Source organism: Brienomyrus brachyistius, chromosome 8 (genome assembly GCF_023856365.1).
Source record: "Brienomyrus brachyistius isolate T26 chromosome 8, BBRACH_0.4, whole genome shotgun sequence".
In the NCBI taxonomy this organism is placed as follows: Eukaryota; Metazoa; Chordata; class Actinopteri; order Osteoglossiformes; family Mormyridae; genus Brienomyrus; species Brienomyrus brachyistius.
This window is the reverse complement of record NC_064540.1, coordinates 17,261,035-17,280,932: the sequence shown is the minus strand read 5'-3', so window position 1 is coordinate 17,280,932 and position 19,898 is coordinate 17,261,035. Positions and strand designations below refer to the sequence as shown.

Sequence of the window (19,898 nt, the reverse complement as noted above, 5' to 3'; positions counted from 1 at the left end):
GTAGATATAATGCGTTAAAACATCCGTAATTTTTTTTTACTTTCCGAGAGAAAGTTTAGTAGGTAATATATTAATATGACGTGTATTAAACATGGGGTTTTTTTGGGAACCTTTCTTGTTTTGGCTTGAACACTCTCACATCTAACGTGAAATCGAACACAAAAAAGTGCGCACGGAGTACCTTATTAACCAGAAATAAAGTCATTAGGGAACAGCAACCGTTCTCCCCCAATTCCCTGCACTTCTTCACCACCTGACTAACTGCGCCGGCTACTTTGTTCTCTGTTCCTTGGGGGCTGATTGAGCAGCGCGTGACAGACAGCGCGGCATGCCGTCCAATCAGCTGTCTGCCCCGCGCCCAAAGGGTGAGTCCACGCGCCTATTGGCTGCAATGAGTGTGGGAAAGAATGCAGAGAAGGTTTCACACGAACTGGGAGCAGGCACGCCAGATATAAATATCACGGGCGTGTGGCACTTTTAAGAGCGGACTTGCGCAAGGCAGTCTGATGATAAGTGCATTTGGATCGGCGCAAAAGACGTGATCGGTGGGACATGCACGCTTCACTGTGGCTGTAAGTCATAGGATCATAGCCAAACTTTTCTCGACGTCTTGCTGTTGTCAGACTCAAGGGATACTGTTTAGTCCTGTGATTCGACACATCAGAGAAGGATACACCAACTTGCACATCGAGAAAATTTATTGCAATTAAAATGCCTACTGATAACATGATGGAAAAACCTACTGCATCTCCAGCGGCTGGGGCACCAGCAAGTGGGTCTCACACTCCGGATAAACCCAAAAATGCCAGTGAGCACAGAAAGGTAAATGTCCCACAATATGACGCTGAAGAATTATAGCCATTGTAATTATACTTAATGTTTGTATTTTATACTTGCATTTGGTCCGCAGATTTATTTTATAAAGTAATACATTTGTTGTCGTTTACATATTATAATATATTCCAAAACAGTAATGGAAGTAACCAAGTGTATCACCATGTATGTATCGTTTTACTTATTTGTTTGTATTTATATTATTTTTTCAGTCCTCCAAGCCCATTATGGAGAAACGTCGCAGAGCGAGAATAAATGAAAGCCTCGGTCAGCTTAAAACCCTTATTCTCGATGCCCTTAAAAAAGACGTAAGTAATTGTTTATAAATGCATTCATCGCAGCAAAGAATTGAGCACTGTTGATGAAATACTGCTGGTAAGCTGTAATCTACCCGTATTTACACTGCTTACATTTTTCCGCAGAGCTCAAGACATTCGAAGTTAGAGAAAGCAGATATTTTGGAGATGACGGTGAAGCACTTGCGGAACTTGCAACGGGCCCAGATGACCGGTAGGTATCGACTGCCATGTATAATAATTTATAATAAATATAAATTAATGAATCGTTATGTGCATCATATTTATTAGGTTTGTTGATCCCAAGTTTTGAAAACTCACTTGATTCTCTTACCTCCCTCCTAGGTGCTTTGGCATCAGATACAGCAGTTCTCAGTAAATACCGAGCGGGATTCAACGAATGCATGAATGAAGTGACTCGCTTCTTGTCCACATGCGAAGGAGTAAACACGGAGGTCCGATCCAGGCTTCTCAACCACCTGTCGGGTTGCATGGGACAAATGATGGCCGTCAGCTATCAACAGGCGGCCCAGCAGCAGCCCCACCTGCACGTGCAGTTACCCCCCGCCGCCACTGTGCCCATCAGCGGCGTATCCGTGCCCTGCAAGTTAAGCCCGGCCGAGGCAGCCTCGCCGAAAGTTTACGGAGGTTTCCACCTCGTACCTGCAAGCGACGGACAATTCGCCTTTCTCATCCCTAACCCATCTTTTCCGGCTGCCTCGACTCCGGTTATCCCGCTGTACGCTAACACGAACGTGCCCGTTACTGTTAACGGCAGTCCGGTGCATTCCGGGTCCCCGGTCCAGGGCATGACGTCATTCTCCGGCGTTTCGAAGCCCGTGAGCTCCGTGGCTGTTAGTGTGGAGTCGGACAGCAGCGAGTCTGTCTGGCGGCCCTGGTAGCCGGAGACAGAGAATCGGTGAAGGTCTGGGGGGGGGGGGGGGTTAACACCTGAGAAAATACGAGGAAAGTTTCCGTTTTAAGGAATACTCATCTGAACTGTATTTTGAACAATATTTATTTGCTGATTCCACACCTTGGGATGCTGGTGATAGATATGTTCATGCTTAGTACAATGTTAATAGGAAAACGTTTTTTATGGAAAAATATAGTTTTATAAAACACGTTGTATGTCAAATGCCAAAGCTGTGTTTAATATTGCTTAGTTTGTGTTAAAAACAATTTTATGTTTGTTTATTTTTTTGGGGGGGTGGAATAAAATCTTTGTTATATGACAATATTGCTGTGCCTCATCACTGTCATTGCGGTTAGGATTCAGACCGTTTTCCTCTTGATAATGCTTTTATTTCATAACGATTAAACTGATTACTGTATAATGAAGGGAATGGTGCTGCACCAAAGCCCACTTTAAGCAACGCTAGCCGAGTTAAGATTTTACAGTGAAAAATTATTTATTTTTATATGCAGACTTGGCTGACAAAAACATATATACTTATCTCCTGTACCTACTGGTCCGTTTCTAATTATTAGAATAAACTATATCCTAAATACTTTAATAAATCACAAATCAAAACCATTAATGCTGCTATTGAGTTAATTTTAAAAGGCGAAATGGCTGAAATTGACTGACTAGGAATTTCCAATAAATACAAGGAAGACTCTTAACCTCCACCATCAAACGCTCACGTCCACATGGCACACTCAGAAGCACACAGATTTATTATCTCTAAGGTGTAAGCTTATCTTTCCCATGCGTGCGGAACCAGGGCTCATGTTGCCGGGCTTGCCTGCCTGACGCTTGCCGTGTGCTGGCAGCCGGCGACTCACACCGGCTCCAAGCTTGGATTTCATTCAGTCAACTGACCGTGTTGGGTATCAAAGAACAAAAAAATACACAAAAAGCTTACCCGTGTTACGCATTCCCCAAGAAACCACCTCTTTATAAATTATAGGAATAAATATTAATAATGGCATGTATATATTTATATATCATGATTTAATTAGGTTCTATCTGGACTACCAAATGTGCATGTTAACCAAAACCTTCGTTGTTATCGTCAAAACGGGAATTAAAAAGTAATAGGCCTAGCTGTTGATCCATTAGCTGGATGGGGGTCTGTTTATTTTATATAATCAATTATGTTTTCGTGAACGTGCCCGTGTTATTGTATAATTCTGAGAACCTATGGTTCCTTTATTTTTAAATTTCCCTGCTTTTTTATAATGTTATGTGTAGAATTTAGCTACTTCAAACTGTAAGTTGCCCTGGAAATTACAACGAAGAGTGATATTACAAGGCTTGCCTTTGCACACCAGCCGGCTACTCCTCGTGTGCTGCGTGTCTGTGTTAATATTTCAGAGACGCTTATGTGGCGCTGAGGTCGTGAGAACCCAGCGAACTAAACTGCTTGCGGTCGGGCACGGAGCCAGTCGGTAAATCCCCGCTGGCAGCCCGGGTCGCGTACTGGCCACAGCGCAGTTCCCGAGAGGTGAAGAGGCGCGCGCGCGCACGCGGCAGCCATAAACTGGGGTATTACATTACAGCAGCGGCTCCACGAGCGCACACCCACGGCGACGAGCTGCAGCTCAGCGCTTCAGCCCGAGGCAATAGTGGTTCGTAATGCGCATTTCTAGAAATAATAATAATGAAAGTTTGGGTTTATTATACTTAACATGGGAAACGTCAAAGCCCGCATTTAGTTTTCATTTATTGTAAGGTACAAAAAAGCTGAAGTAGCCTATGTAAAAACTGTAGGCATAATTATTCAGACCCCGAATCCTGCCTGTTCGAAATATTCAATCTGTCAGCATGGTGAAGCGCAATATTTAGTGATTCAAAAAAGGATGTCCAGTTACACCAACATGTAAAAATCTTTATTTGTGAAGATGCTTTAGTCTTCCTAGAGAAAAAATGAGAGACTTTAGTTAAAAAACTAGGATATAAAAAGCATTAATTATAAACAGACCTTTTCTGTTTTACGTATTTGTAAAAGGAAATGCATTAATTTGTATTAATTTTCATAGTTGTGATTGGAAATAATGTAAATCTGCATGCATTTAACATTTCATATGGGTTGCCTGTTTTTGCTGTGAATACATAATGTTCACAATTATGAACTGTTTCTTTAAAGGGCCGAGTCTATGAAGCAGCAGACAACATGTGAAAATGCTTTTGCAACTTTCCATAATTCGATGTATTTTGCCTTCCAGTCGGCCTACATAGGACAACAATGTCTGTTCTCTATACCTTTGATATGCCAAAATATACTAAACAGAATCAGTTATATACTGGCAATTCATCTTATCACATTAGAGTTCGATGTATAAACTATCAGGATAAACTTTAACTCATTTGGCACCTGAAGACGTTTGAACTTATGGTGCTGAAAGTCGGAACAGCCAGTAGATTTTGCTTAAGTTCTTTTGTATCATCCGTAGCTATCAACGGCTAACAACAGTAGTCATTTGGAGCCATTGCAAGCTAAATAACACATTGCTATGTGTTGATTTGACGGAACAGACAAGCGGAGGTGCTGAAGCATCCTTCGCACCCAGACTCGCAGCGCTGCTGCTTTCACTGCATGTTTTCCTTGGCCTTCCCTCGGTGCACCTACGTGTCGTTAGAAGCCCACAATTAGCTAGGGAGTCAAGAAGAAAAAAACAGTTGGGTTTGTAAACAATTATGCAGGTTTTTATTAATTTGGAAAAAAAAAACAGCACGTTTGACTTATTTCAGTTACCGTTGATCACTTATATAGTTTACGTTTAATTATCCATTCGTTAATGTGATTCACGTGTACTTCGTCCAAGCTATAAGCAACAGTTCTCATCATTCAGTAAGTGCGTACGTCCTGCCATCGGGGGGACTTGTTGGTATAGTGACACGAATGAATGCAGATGGCCCTGGGCCTTTTTCTCATTAGCCAGGGACCAATGGGGTCTTTCTGTCTGCTAGTAGCGTGTTATCCTGGAGGTCCGGGTCGGGGGTTCCGACGTGGCTAATTAGGTTTTCATTCCGAGACACTTGTCAATTCCATAATGGTGGCTTGATACCGATGGCTGTGAAAAAAACAGAACACCTTCACGAAATGCATATATAATAATAACACAAAATTTCTATAGCTATTTTCCGATTTAATATGGTATGGTGCATTTTGAATGTTAATTGTGCGATTTTCTGCTTTAGTTGGATGTTACACTGTGTATGGGCCGCTCACTTATCCAGGACAAAGTGAGGGGGAACCCAGAGCGTGTCACAGGAAGTTCACAGCGGAAAGAGGAACGAGAGGAGCCTCCATGGCCAAGATGGCAGTAGGGCTGTGCCTGGCTTTCGGGGGGCAGGAGTTGAAAGGTTAAAGGGCGAGGGGGGGGGGGGCATTCAGCACCCAAAAGCTGAACACACATTGAATATCTTGGACAAAATGAAACCCCTCCACACACACACACACACACACACACACACACACACACACACACACACACATATGCCTGGATGGCAGCCCATCATATGGCAAACGCACACACACACACACACACAAGTTTGTGCTCATATTCTTGTGATGACTTTCCATTCATTTCTATGGGGAAAACTCTAATCCCAACTATGACGACCTTATCCCCTACCCAGCCCTAACCTTCACCAGAAGCAACCAAACAAAATACAAGACTTTCGGCATTTTTAGTTTTTTGATTGCGGTCACAGATTTTTATAAAATTGAGTTTCCCCACACCGTCAAAATAACAGGTTTGTCCTGTTGATAATACTGCTGCAGGCGATACGATGTGATAATGTGAGAAATGCCACAGACAGATATGGCTGGACCAGCACCTTTTGGCAAAATAAATGCACCTTGAGCAACTTAACCAGACAATACGGAGATGAAGTGAGCTTTACATAGTTTATCTAAACAGACAGACATTTACTTAATACCAAATCTAGATAGTTTGTGAAAGAAAGTTGTTGGAGCGGGAAATGTTTTGCTGTGACTGTCAGATTTTGCGCTAACTACACGGCACAGTAAGATCCCTGCTAATCTGCACGACGTAGCTAATCTCACCCTCTCCAGGGCTGCAGACTCCAGCTTGATCTGGGAGGTCCCCAGATGTTGCCAAACCAGCTGCAAGATATAATCCCTCCACCGTGTCCTGGGTCTGGCTGAGCCTCAGGAGGAATAGCCCGGAATGCCCCCGTTGTGAGCTGATTTTGTGGCATTCTTATGTTTCACCTCTGTATTTTCAGTAACAACATATCAGCTAATGGGGAGTTCCATGTTCCTCTGTTTAACCCGTCCTCCTGTCAGTTTGGTGATACCCTTTAGAAGCGACCTAAAGGCCATATGATAATTCCATGAGCTCCAAATGGCACCTGCTGTGTCAGCAGGAGAAGTGCTGATCTGTATCTGCCTGTCATGGACATGGCCCTGTAAGCAGGGCCGAAAGCGTGACAAACCCGAGGTGGTTCAGTCACCACCGCCTGATTGGTCAAGGTGGTTATGTCACTATCATCTGATTGGTCAAGGTGGTTGCATCTCCACTGTCTGATTGGTTGAGGTGGTTACATCACCACAGTCTGATTGGTCGAAATGCAGGAAGATACCATTGATCTGTGTCGATATACATGAATTATCTGAAGGAAAAAAGGGTATATCCTATATATCATTCATTATTAGTAGTATCACACGTCATGATGTACTGGTACATTCCCCAAACTCAGAACTTGAAAATTTCCAGCCATCTACTCAAAAAAGTACTATAGAACCGCTGTACAGAATGTATCTGTAATGCTAATTCACACTAGCAAATGCTAATTCCAGTAGCGTTCGGTGCTAACATAAGTTGGCAATTGTCACAGACTTGCTAGCACGTAACAAATCACGATGTACATGTCATGTGGACAGTATATATGCGCCCCTTCGGATTTTCGTTACTGTTACTGTCCAAACCCGGCAACGCCTTTATTGAGCTGACCCTTCTGCAGTAGAAATCCGAAGTGAGCAGGAACCGCACTGTAACTAGTCTCTTCACGGTGTGGCTCAGGTACGGCTTGGTTCCTGTATGTCAGTGGAAAAGTGCCGGATTAGTATTGGATTATCTCCTAGCAGTATAGGGGGGGGGTTGTCCTATTATTGGTGAGGTGCTACACTTTTATTCCTAAGTATTACGTTGAATTCCACGCTCTAGCCACCCAGATCCATGGAGAGAGTCAGAAATACAGAGAATTTACCACCCAGGGGAATTATTTGGGGAGGCTGATAGCATCTTTGGCTCTTGGGGTTTTTTCATGATAGAATGTGTTTTATATATATATATATGTCCCCTTTGTTCCACTAATAACATTCCAGTGATTATGTTGCCTGTGTTAGACAAGGAATATAATACATATTACGATGTTGAGGATATTGAGGATGTGATACAAACCCTTAGGAATACTGAGATCAGGATTGTCAGCTGATGTCACCTGCATGAGGCCTGTCAGCCGGTTCATACCGGACAAGGGAGGAATTTCATTTATTTTTCCCAGATTGGCACTGGGAGATTTTTCCCTTTTTCACGCTTCTTCTTGAAACAGTATTATTTGTTTTGTTTTTATTTCTGTTTCTGCAATTAATAGTTGTGTCAGAATCTTAAAAAGGGGCAGTGTGGAATCTTACACTTTATGCCATTAATATCAGAATAATATCAATTATGGTTTGACAGTTTAATGTTGATCAGACTTTTTGATTAATTATGATTAACTGGTGTTCATAATGTTCTGCTTTTTTGATAAATCATTATTCGTTATAATTAGGCCATAGGTTATTCATTGTACTCTGCTGCCCCTGTAACCTGAGGAAACGGATGGATGGATGGTTGGAGGGATGGATGGAAGGATGGATGGATGGGTGGATAAATTTAATTTTTATAGGGTGATGTTACTGTGACAATATCACTGAACTGCACTGTAATACATTGCTGAAATAACTGACCTGGCAGCCATTTGAACTGCAGTCACCTTGTAGCTCAAAATTGAACATGGTCATTTCGTGTTTGGGGACTGAAGGAAATGCTTCACATGCCTGAGCAGAGACACGGAGGTGGAGCAGACAGACTGTGTCTGCGGGAGAGCGTCCTCCTCCTGCACCTGTTCTCCTACAGAACAGGCAGCAGGGGAGAAGCAGGGAGCAGAAAATTATCTGGAATTCTTTTAACATTTTCAAACACAACAATAAGAAGAGTAAACAAAGGAAGAAATCAGACAGCTGCGCCTTATCGGATAAAGAATGATCGATTACAATTATTACATACATTGCACACATATTGCAGTAGTTACATTGACCGGTGTAAATGGTAAAAACAGTACATTTACATGGTCACAATGCATCACTCTTAGTTTATCCAAGGCCATTGCTTACCGTATGCCGACTTTCTCTGAGTGCTGTGCCTGGCCTCAAAATGAGCGAGGTATTTGAAGAAGGCTAAAACCTCAGTTTTCAATTTGGACTCCATTGTCTTTATATCAGATACATTTTAAATACCGAATGGTATATTGTCAGTTTAGCAAATATAGCACATGTGACAGGTAAGAGACAAAGTAATCTGTCATACTGAGAACAATGGAGAACAATGTAAAAATCTTTGGAAGTGATCCAGACTCTCAGTATAACTAGTAATCATGTCAGTTATCATTCATCAGTTTAATTGTCTGTCTCTTCATTTAGGTTACAATGTTTCTATTTACAATTAATCTCTACAATCATTCCTTAGTACAAGCTATGTTTGTAAGGCCTGGCTTTGCTGCTATTTATAGCATTGTGCCACTTACCTCTAAGAGGAAGATGAGATGACAAGGAGTGTGTGGTCCAGAGAAAGAGGCCCAGCCTGGTCTGGAATGCAAGCATCTGGGGTAGCGCCTTGTCACCTGTCCACACGAGATGTTTCTGAAGCCAAGTTTCACTTTTCATGCGACTCTCCGCTTTCAGGATGTCAGGCATGTATGTTTGGGAATGCAGTACATTCTGCTAGGCAAAGTAAAGAGCCCTCTGCAGGTCAAAGGCCTGCCTAGGTATTTATACACCGCGGCCCCTGAACGGCTTACTGGGAGGTGACCATTAAAATAGCACTCGTGTCATTTTTGTTTTCACTTTTACTTGTCCACTAAGTACCGTATCAGCAGTTACTTAATGTATCCATTTGCTTTCAAAAATTCATTGCCTCAAACATTACATAGATGTGGAATAGAACATTAGTTATTAGTCATATTTAGTATATTTATCTCTTTTCGGAGTGTAACAAAACTGTTATATGGTTCCTTTGTGTTTTAAATGCATAAATATGCAGCATTAGAGTCTGGCTTGGTTTTGTGGTTAATTGTGGCAGACAATAGGCCCTCGTGCCATTCTGAGGCCAGTATTTCCTCTCGTGGTGTGAGAACTACCTTCAGAAACATAGAGAGGATTCCTTGAAACAGAGCGACTGGGCGAGTGCAGTTATTAATTGCTGAGAGATGAAGGCTGCGCCAGGTCCGCAGATGGTTATTCCGGTTTTGCCAGTTTTGCTCAGAAGATTCCCTTCAATCTTGAAGCAATCACATACCTTAAAATGTCCCTGAGAAGAGCGAGGCTTTGTGAACGTGATGCCCTGTGTGACAACATTCTGCATGATTCCAAATGCAGCATCAAGGGTTTCTTGATAATGAAAAGCATCCCGGCTGGAGAGACAAAGGGACATTACTATACATCCCCCCTGCAGTTGTCGCCACCCTTTCAGAATGCGAACATCACTTCCATCGCATACCGTTTCACTTCTCACAATTTGTCAAATAATCATTGTCTTGTTCTTTTTTTTTTTTGTTTGTTTGTTTGTCAATTGCTGGATTATAAACGCTTCACATAGTCGACTGCAGCGTATATTTCCTGGTATAATAAGAACGGCCTCCCTAGTTTATTCTCTTCTATTCCCCTTTTTTTATCTTTGCTCCCATTGAAGGTTAAACTCCACTTAGGGAGACCCTCCCCAAGGGAAATGCTGCCCACTTTTCATTTGATGGTCTTATTGTTCCGCTGCAGAAACTCCGTGTAGCTAAGTGTCGGTTAGCGGAGAGCGTAAAACGGCCAGCAAAGTGGCTGGTGAATCAAAGTGTAGGTGGCAGGTAGAGGGCGAGGGGCTAGGGCTTGGGGATGAGAACTTTAAGAGTACATTGGTTACCGGGCCAAGAATTTCACCCGATCATGTGACAGCGATAAACCCAGAACCCAGACCCAGGCCCGCTTGTTTACTTCTTACAGATCCATTGCATTTCTTTGCTGTGTGCTATGTTAGCCTATATATTGGCTTATGTTCCTGAGAAAAAACAATGTAGCAGATGCAGGCTCACTCAAATGCGTTCCTGACTAGAGAAATGGATTTCTACATAAATGACTGTGTCGGAAGGTGGATCTCAGAAAACAAAACCAAATTGAACATTGATATGAAATTTAAAGCAAGTCACTGCCTTTTCTGCTCAGAATGAGCCAGTTTATCAGAGACCTCCTGCATGAGGCTCAGCAGCAGTTTGCAAAAAATACTTTTTGTTTGATCGTTGTGGGAACGGTTCTAAAAATCTGCAGTTACCAGTAAATTCCAATGACCAGTTTTAGACGCCTTCCATCTTGAGACAGGTCACTAAAGATCCTAGACCTGGAACCCAGCAAGTGGAAACCGGACTTTCTAACATGTAAAATGTGTCCTTTCACATAATGTAAAATCCAATCCTATCATTCATTTACTGATGGACTGTAGAGTTGGTCCATGACTTCTGAAGGCAGGGAGGAACCGATGCTCCCAGTCTGCAGCTTTGCTCACTATTACCGATCGCTCACTGTGGACGTGACACACCTCAGCAGTCACTAAGAAGGTCCACCAATGACCTTACATGTGTATTTATACAGGCACACGATGAAACATATTCTAAAGGGCTGTGGCAATGATTCAAGTGACCACAGGAACACAAATCCCATTAAGTTAAACCATAATCAACACATGCTACCACAGAAAGACAATCACCTTGGGCGATTCCTTTCACCCCTCCTTCTTTCTGGCAGAAGGTGCTGGAACATACAGGGGTTGGACAATGAAACTGAACCACCTGGTTTTAGACCAGAGTAATTTATTAGTATGGCGTAAGGCCTCCTTTTGTGGCCAGTACTGAGAAAGACAGACACGTCCTGCACAGCAGCCAGAGGGTTTTTGAGCCAGTCTTCTTGAGGAACGGTGGCCTGGTCACTATGTGATGCTGGTTTCCTGACTCTCTCTTCAAAAACACCCCAAAGCGGCTCAATAACATTCCAATCTGGTGACTGTGCAGGCCATGGGAGATGTTCAAATTCACTTTCATCTTCATCAAACCTCTCTGTCACCAGTCTGTGTGTATTGGTGCATTATCATCCTGACACATGACACCACCATCAGGGTACAATGTTTGAACCATTGGGTGAACATGGGCCTACAGAATGGTTCAGCAGTCCTTGGCTGTGACGCACCCATCTAGAACAAGTAGTGGGCCTAGGGAATGTCATGATATTGCAGCCCAAACCATCACTCATCTAGCCCTGTGCTGCACTCAGGGTACATAACAGTCTGGGTGATAAGCCTCTTTGGGGCTTCTCCATACCCCAACTCTTCCTGGGAAAGACAGTGAAGGTGGACTCATCAGACAACAATACATGTTTCACATTGTCCACAGCCCAAGGTTTGCACTGCTGGCACCATTAAAACCGACGTTTAGCTCTGGTACGAGTGACCAAAGGCTTGGCTGTAGCGGCCCGACCATGAATACTGACCCTGTTGAGCTCTTGATGAACAGTTTTGGTGGAAACAGGTTAATCAAAGAGCCGGTTTAATTCCGCAGTGAGCTGGGCAGCTGTGGTTTTATGTTTTTTGGATATAATCCGGGTTAGTGCCCGCACATCCCTTTCAGACAGCTTCCTCTTGTGTCAACAGTTACTCCTGCTGGATGTGCTTGGTCCTCTGCGGTGATATGCTGGTATTACCCTGGACCACACAGACTTGCTGTCCTGGTCATAGATGTGGCAGCGAAACGCGTACCAGCAGATTGTCCTCATTTGAGCACTGATATGTCTCCCATTATTGCAGAATTTGATGTACAGCTGTACTATTGCTCTGCTAATTCAACCTTCACACTCGGCTCTTACTGATGGAACATGCAGTCAGTGAAGACTGACCACCAGGCTGCGCATATATAGGTGGGAAACCTCAAACACATTTTTAGCCAGTGCTCCAGTTTCATTGTCCAACACCTGTAAATGTTCAAACTGCAAGATCTAGAAACACCGGATTCACTCGAAGCAGGAGTTTGAAGCTTAGGAAGCACAGAGCCCACTGCAGGGATACACCCTGGACAGGTACCAGTCACAAGATATATGCACATTACATATCAATTACGCTTTTAAGTTGCTGCCTCGTGTATGCATATTTGCGATGTGTCAATGAACATAAGAGCATTTATGTAATGTGCTGGTGCATACAGTATGTGTGCACGTATGTGCATGTCTGTGCACGTATGTAGTTTGTTTGTCCATGTGTGTGCACGTATGTGCATGTCTGTGCACGTATGCAGTTCATTTGTGCATGTGTGCGCAGGTATGCAGTTTGCTTGTCCATGTGTGTGCAGGTATACAGTGTGTTTGTGTATGTGTGTGAACATATGCAGTGGCTTTATATTTGTTCTTACTTATTCCTACTTATTTAGAGAACATTTAGTTTTGTTAGACCCTGACCAGGATAAATGGCTAGAAGATAGATGGATAGCTGGATGGATGGATCAATGGATTTGTCTAGATTGTTACTTAGTGTTATTTTCTCACACTAGTTACTTATCAGTAGCAAGTGTTAACAGTGTTAACAGTCTAAAATCTAAAATACTATTACAGATATGTCATACGTTTACTGCTTATCACTGCATAGTGGCTGTTGAGAAATTATCATAGTATCCAGGATTAGCCTAGAAAATAAACAATTAATAAATATTTAAAACTTCAGCGGTAATTAAGCATCTTTCTATTCAGCATGAGACAAATGAAAGGACAAATAGCCTTCAGTCAGGAACTCACCTATTGTTCAGTCCTCCTTTAGGGGTGTTGCCAGGAAAAGCAGCTTAAGAAAACACACGTGCTGAGGTAAAGTTTAGAAAGCACAATAAAGGAGACATAGGAGATCTGCAGGAGTTCTTTAGCTGTTACACAATCATTGAATTTCAGATTCTTATCATTGGGAGCTGCATAGATAGTAGTAGCTACTATTTTGAATGTGTTAAAATTTTATTTGGTAATGCATAAAGGGCCGAGAAAACTGTTACTCTCCCTCTTCCTTCCTTCCTCCTCTCTTAAACCCGAGGATAAAAATTGGACAATAGAGGTAGCCTGAAAGGACTTTCTCGCATCTATGTAGAAACAGAAGCCTCCTGTTTGCATATAGCAAACACGGGTTTTCGGGTGCTGACCCTCTGCAGGCTTTTGGGTGACAGAACTCCATCCCATTGTGGCATCCACTGGACCTCCTGGATTTCTAACCCCTGCCTCTGTACTCAGAACCAGTGCTGGACCTGCACAATGAGGTCAATGAGAGCTGTATACAGGGGCCTGAAACAAAACAAACCTAGGGGTCATAAAGAAAGCCGAGAGATGTCAAAGGGGGAATGACGGGGGGGGGGGGGGGGCATGTTTGAGGTCCGGGGGTGTGCGTGGTCCCAGGTGGCAGAAAAACAATCCCACAACTCTACCCTCCTTTTTCAGTCTTGCTCTTCTCTTAGAAGGGTGATTGTCAGTTCTGACTGGCCAGTATATACACGGCCTGAACCCAGGTCCCGTAAAAACACATTGAGAGGAAACCCTCAAGCGGAACAGGGAAAAGTGACACTGTGAAATTCCCATATCGATCTCTTCACCTACCCCAGAGCTAGGCTAATTGTTTTTAGCTCTTTTCTCTCTACGTAATCAATACCCTTTTGTGTGGTATTTTACTCATTGGTCATTCACTAAACTCAAATACCCCTTTCATTGGCATGTCAGTCAACCTATCATCCTATTACCTTATCACTCCAACTTAATCAGCTGGATTATGATCAGCATAGTTATATTTTGTATAACTATTTTGACTGGAAAAAAATACCTTGCCGACATGATGACCACCCCCACATGAAGTGAATAGTGTTAACCCGTAAAAACGGTGTGTGTGAGGATCTAGAATATGGGTAGTTAGATGTTTTGGATGGTAAGCTATATTAGAAGGTAGTACTCATAGATGACATGTTGAATGCAGAAGAAATAGGAGAACATTTTGATGATGACCATGGGAGTAATGTGTCACGACACAGGAGGCATTGAGCCCTGCCACATATGGGGCTGCGTAGCCGGAGGGCAGTCAGAGAGCCCATGCTGACTCCAGTGGGCATGCAAGCACTGGAACTGGCCCTTTTAGCAATGGAAGAAGCTGCAATGAATCTGACACATTGCATCATGTGGAAGGCAGGGTAGCATCTGTGGGATGTGCTGGATCAGTCTATGTTCACATCCCACTGACGAGTCTTGGGTGCCCAACACCCTGTCGCCATCGCATCCCACACTGACGAGTCTTGGCTGCCCAACACCCTGTCGCCATCGCATCCCACATTGACGAGTCTTGGCTGCCCAACACCCTGTCACCATCGCATCCCACATTGACGAGTCTTGGCTGCCCAACACCCTGTTGCCATCGCATCCCACATTGACGAGTCTTGGCTGCCCAACACCCTGTCGCCATCGCATCCCACATTGACGAGTATTGGCTGCCCAACACCCTGTTGCCATCGCATCCCACATTGACGAGTCTTGGCTGCCCAACACCCTGTCACCATCGCATCCCACATTGACGAGTCTTGGCTGCCCAACACCCTGTCACCATCGCATCCCACATTGACGAGTCTTGGCTGCCCAACACCCTGTTGCCATCGCATCCCACATTGACGAGTCTTGGCTGCCCAACACCCTGTCGCCATCGCATCCCACATTGACGAGTCTTGGCTGCCCAACACCCTGATGGAGTTCGTGGCGTTTCCCTCCTCAGGTCGCTCTCAGTAGGTATTCGCACGGCTGACCGTGAAACATGTCGTAATGCTTCAGCTCATGGGTGTGTATAAAATCGGCCCATCGTATCCAGGGGGGATCGGTTCCAGCTCCCCCCCCTCCACCGTGGATAATGTAATATAAATGCGATGCAAATAGATATTTTATTGCATTGCTACAAAATAGAAAAAAATCTGTACATGTTTGACACAGGCACAACCATATAGACCTAATTTCATAGTACATGTCAGAAAAAACCCCGCGACCCAGTAGGATAAGCGGTTTGGTAAATGGATGGATGGATGTCAGCAAAAAGGCAGCATTTACTTTCAGCACAATGCTTTCATATACAGACGCTCCCCTACTTACAAACTTTCAGACGTACGAAGGAAGAGGACCGTAAGTCCAAATTGTGTTCCTTGGGCTCCCGTTTCCTGTCCGTAACATAATTTTTTTTTCTGCACACCAATTCCACCTAGTACGACTTCGGACCACTACTCCCGCTGCGCAGCGGCGTAGCCTGCATACTCCCAGCATCCTAGGTCTTTGTACAAGCATATACCCTTAAAATGATGTTGAATGATAACATTTCAAGTTGCGAACGGCCATTCGGAATGTATCTCATTCGTAAGTAGAGGAGCATCTGTAGTTCCCAATAGAGAAAATATAAAGAAATTCTCTCGCTCTCTCTCCTCCCTCTCTCCCTCCCTCCCCAGCAGGACATGTCTGCACATCACTTTACTCACGTGGATTCAGTATAGTGCTGCAGATTTAAGATTTGCTTTTTGGAACTTTCTGGATTTTTTTTTTTCCAAATATTTTCAATCCACGTTTGGATGAATCTGCAGATGCACAACCCATGGGTACAGATGGTCCATCCTCAGCACTGCAGGACACAACACAAGACACCCTTGGCAGGATTCCAGTTGGTCGCAGGGCAGAGACACACACACATGCACAACCAGATGCCAGCATCTGTGTCTTTGGAGTGTGCAAGAAAGCCAGAGTACTACAGCATATTTAACAGCTTCAGCCTTTTATCCTAAAGGACGTTCCATTGGGATGGGATAAATTAGGCTTAGAAAATCTACTTGAAAGTACAGAAATACATGAGGCCTGGAATGTAAGGCAGGGGATTTCTCTGTTTCTCTGGTGTTAAGACAGTTTCCTTCCATTCACAAAAAAATTCTTTATTCATTGCACATTCATGAGCCAAAATCTGTGTTTATAACATCCTGTTCTTCAGATAAGATTCCGTTTCCAAAATTGCCCGGGCCAGACACAACAGCCTGTCTGGAAGAAAGAGCTCTCTGTTTTCTCTCCTTCCTTGTTGTCTCCAAAGACTCCTATGCTCAGGCCTGGCCTCGTTCGTGTGGCTTTGTAGTGTAAGTCTGACATACTGAAGAGCTCTGTTTCCTCGAGTTTATTTCAAACGCTGCTCTGCAGTGCGGATAGTATCTCTCACAGCATTGCCTGCCACCTGCATGGCTGGCACTCATGGGTTACTGTGTGCGGGGGGGGGGGGGGGGGGGGTTGAATGGGGGGGGCAGGTTTCCGTCACAGATGTGAGTCCTGGGGGTCTGTCTCTGACCCTAGTGTCAGGCCCAGAAAGAGTCACCCAGCTCAGTCTTCTACGCCTTATTACGGAGGCTACCAGGCAGTCTAGGGACAGACAAAATTCCTGTAAAAATTTCTCCCACACACACGCATATACTGAGAAGGAAATGTTTTCTTTCACAGGAGAGGGGAAACATCTGTTAACAGACAACAAAGCATCTCTGCGGAAGTGCAGCGTGACGTCTCTATGTGGGACAGCAGGTCATCCTGGAGGAAGTGCGGATTTTCTGGTCCCGGGGCACTTCTGCTCGAATAATGTAAGGGCATAACTTTGGGTTGAGTATTGGGGGGGTTGATGTCTCCACCCATTTGATCATCCAGGGGGGTGTATTGGTTGTTTTCAATTGTTGTAACCCCTCCCCCCATAATTTACGGGAATGTAGTAATGTACTGAAACTTACGCTAATCCAAAGTTCTGTGCCTAACCGGCAGAACCTCAAACCAAGACCCTCACACCTCCAGCTAACACCTACTCTGACCTCCTCACCTTCGTAAAACCCGTGATACTCAGTTTTTGTGTCGTACTTGCTATTGGTAAACGCAGATAACAGTATCCGAATGTGACTGACAACTGTGGTGCCTGTGGTGAGTCTAATTGGCATCTCCCTACCCCCACCAGGTTTATGAATGACGCCTGTGTGGGTGTGTGTGGGTGTGGCTGCAGTGGACGCCGTAGGTTACGATGCCCTCTTTGTAGAGCAGCCTGAATAGGCTGAATGGGGCAGGCGGCAGTGAGCCCGCAGAGCGGTGGGCCAAAGCACAAAGGCATCGCAGGAGTATGAGCTCAGCCGGAGCGGAGAGGGACACAGTCGCACAGCACTGACAGAAGATGTCTTCTTCACACAAAACCACACGGTTAGAAATTCAATTCGGCCTCCTTGCACAGATAAGGCACCAAATCTCAGTTAAGGCTTTCTAGAATTAATGTGCGTATTTTGTACACCGGTCATTTTCTAAACAAGTACGCAAGACGTTCATTACACTGAAAAGTTTCACAACTAAGAAGAGTTCAAGATCTCTATAACCATATTGGTAACAGTTTAGAGGGGCACAAACAATGCACTATTATGCTATTACTTATGTATTAATTAACCATAAACTAAGTCTTAGTTACATACTGATCTTATGTTAATTCATCATTAATTAATTGTGACACATGTTTTATCTCAAGCACTTACTGTACTATATTTGTTACTATTGTTACTATATCTGTTAATTCTGTAAACCTTTGTAAACTACTAAAGAACTGCTGAAGCAACAAGTGATAACACAAGTGAAAAGTAAAATACTTTTAGCTCAAGTAGCCACTATATTTTTTTCATGATTTGTTCATGGTTTGTACTTAAGTAGTAACTGAGTTAATACTACGTATTTGAGTACTGTCAGGTAAAGTGGTGTTAACTAATATTGAATTTTAGGATTCAATGCACCCTTTCCATGTTTTAATATTTTTAATTGAGGTTATGTCTAAACTCGTGTGTGTAATACATTTGAGTTTAAATATAACCTCACTATTTAACACTGTAAATAAAACCAATTAAATGAAAGAAATAAAATCTCTATCTCTCTCTCTCTTTCTGTCTGTCAATGTATGTATAATTTTATATATACATAAAATTTAAGTTATTTAAAATTGGTTTTATTGTACAACGTGCATATGCAATATATTTATGGAATTGAAACATTTCACAGCGTGGCCTGCCCACATAGCTCAAATTCCCCATGAGTATATCACAGCGGGAGCAGGTGGACAGTCCATTTGTAAATCACTTAATGAAGAATTCCCCCACTTTACATGCTGCCTCTTTACCCTTATTCCAGTTTTGTGCATCTGTTGTTAAAACTTTATAAAAAGTTTATTTTACCATGAAATGAGTAGGCACGGATAAATGGCCAACTCCGAGGTTTTGTCAAGTGACGGAGGCCGATTATTGGGGGGTATGCAGACTGGGGCAAGTTAGAACCATATGTCATCATTCCAGGCCATTGTGTGGGCGGGTCTCCGTGGCAACCTCATCAGCTGTGGCCATTGTGCACCAGGGCTCAATGGCCCATATATTCATTGCCGGGCTATTGCGGGTCTCAAAACAGAAACAAATTGATACATACAAGCCCTATTCCCAATGGGCTCACATGACACATTTTGAGCAGACAAAAAAGAACATTTCACCCTGTTGAAAATCTTGAGAAAAGATTGGTCACCATGGGGATAAGGTGCCACGGTGCTGATGTGGGCCATTAAACTCCAATCAGATGCAAATTCTTGTGTCCCCCAGCACGCAGGCTGAGAGCCCCCTTCACATGGCTGACACATATTAAACAGTTTGTTTGCCAATTCACATGTCATTTTAATGGCTGTTTATTCCCTGGCTCTTTTGTCTGAATTAACAGAATTACAAACCATCATTGATTTATAATAACTAGGTACTCAAATTGCCTGTCAGCGAGAGAGTCCCATTTTAACTCTAACTAGCCGGCTGAGAAAAAAAAAAAGATTGCAACTAGGAGGACTGGCCTTTTTAACGCTAAAATGCTGCAGTAAATTAAAATTAGACTTTAAATCACCGGAAACAATTTGAAAAAGATTCTCCAGTTACTGGAACTCTGCTAGCTCTAGTATCTTGATCAATTTTCAGAATTGGTTGGTTTAAATCCCCCTGATTGCTGATTAAAATAAGGTCATATTAAAACATGATGCATGTCACCATAACTTATTTTAAAGTTTGTGTAAAAACAGCAGTATTTGAAATCCATATTATCTTTCATACCTGTAATATTTATTTGTGTTTGATATGTTCAGACGTATGCTTATGCATGAGGTAAGGTCATTTAAAGAATATGAAAAAAATAGTTTAAAATCAAATGTTATGTTTTAAAATGTTTATTACGTCTTCAGTAGCAGTTTTCCCAAGCTTGATTGTGTGATATGGATTTTTTTTATTCCATTAAATCATTCATTTTGCTGTCCAGAGGAGGTCCGTGGCCCAGAAAACAGGTGATTGGTTATTATAAGTTTAATTAAATAATTAAGAGCTACACAAAGTTAGATTTGACAAAAGCACAGTTACTTGAATGATGTGAATGCTTTGCTTGTCCTAACAGGGATTTCGATAAG

The 19,898-nt window shown here is 43.1% G+C and overlaps 1 protein-coding gene and 1 long non-coding RNA gene across 2 annotated transcripts; both read left to right on the top strand.

Moving 5' to 3' along the window:
• The first annotated feature begins 414 nt into the window (after positions 1-414).
• Positions 415-2,368, top strand: her9 (hairy-related 9). Its single transcript, XM_049023518.1, has 4 exons — positions 415-822; positions 1,047-1,142; positions 1,257-1,344; positions 1,476-2,368. Exons 1-4 carry the CDS (start codon positions 712-714, stop codon positions 2,030-2,032), a joined length of 852 nt encoding a protein of 283 aa, XP_048879475.1. The 5' UTR covers positions 415-711; the 3' UTR covers positions 2,033-2,368.
• A 1,255-nt stretch (positions 2,369-3,623) lies between these two features.
• LOC125747912 (uncharacterized) lies at positions 3,624-18,297 on the top strand. Its single transcript, XR_007399399.1, has 3 exons — positions 3,624-3,704; positions 16,907-17,040; positions 17,403-18,297. It is a non-coding gene; the product is annotated as an uncharacterized LOC125747912 (long non-coding RNA).
• Positions 18,298-19,898: the final 1,601 nt, after the last annotated feature.

Bases quoted from the DNA above. Each gene is read 5' to 3' on its own strand.
- her9 (XM_049023518.1), top strand. From the start codon at position 712: ATGCCTACTGATAACATGATGGAAAAACCTACTGCATCTCCAGCGGCT. The intron at 823-1,046 runs GTAAATGTCCCA...TTATTTTTTCAG, and splicing joins ATGCCAGTGAGCACAGAAAG to TCCTCCAAGCCCATTATGGA. The intron at 1,143-1,256 runs GTAAGTAATTGT...ATTTTTCCGCAG, and splicing joins TCGATGCCCTTAAAAAAGAC to AGCTCAAGACATTCGAAGTT.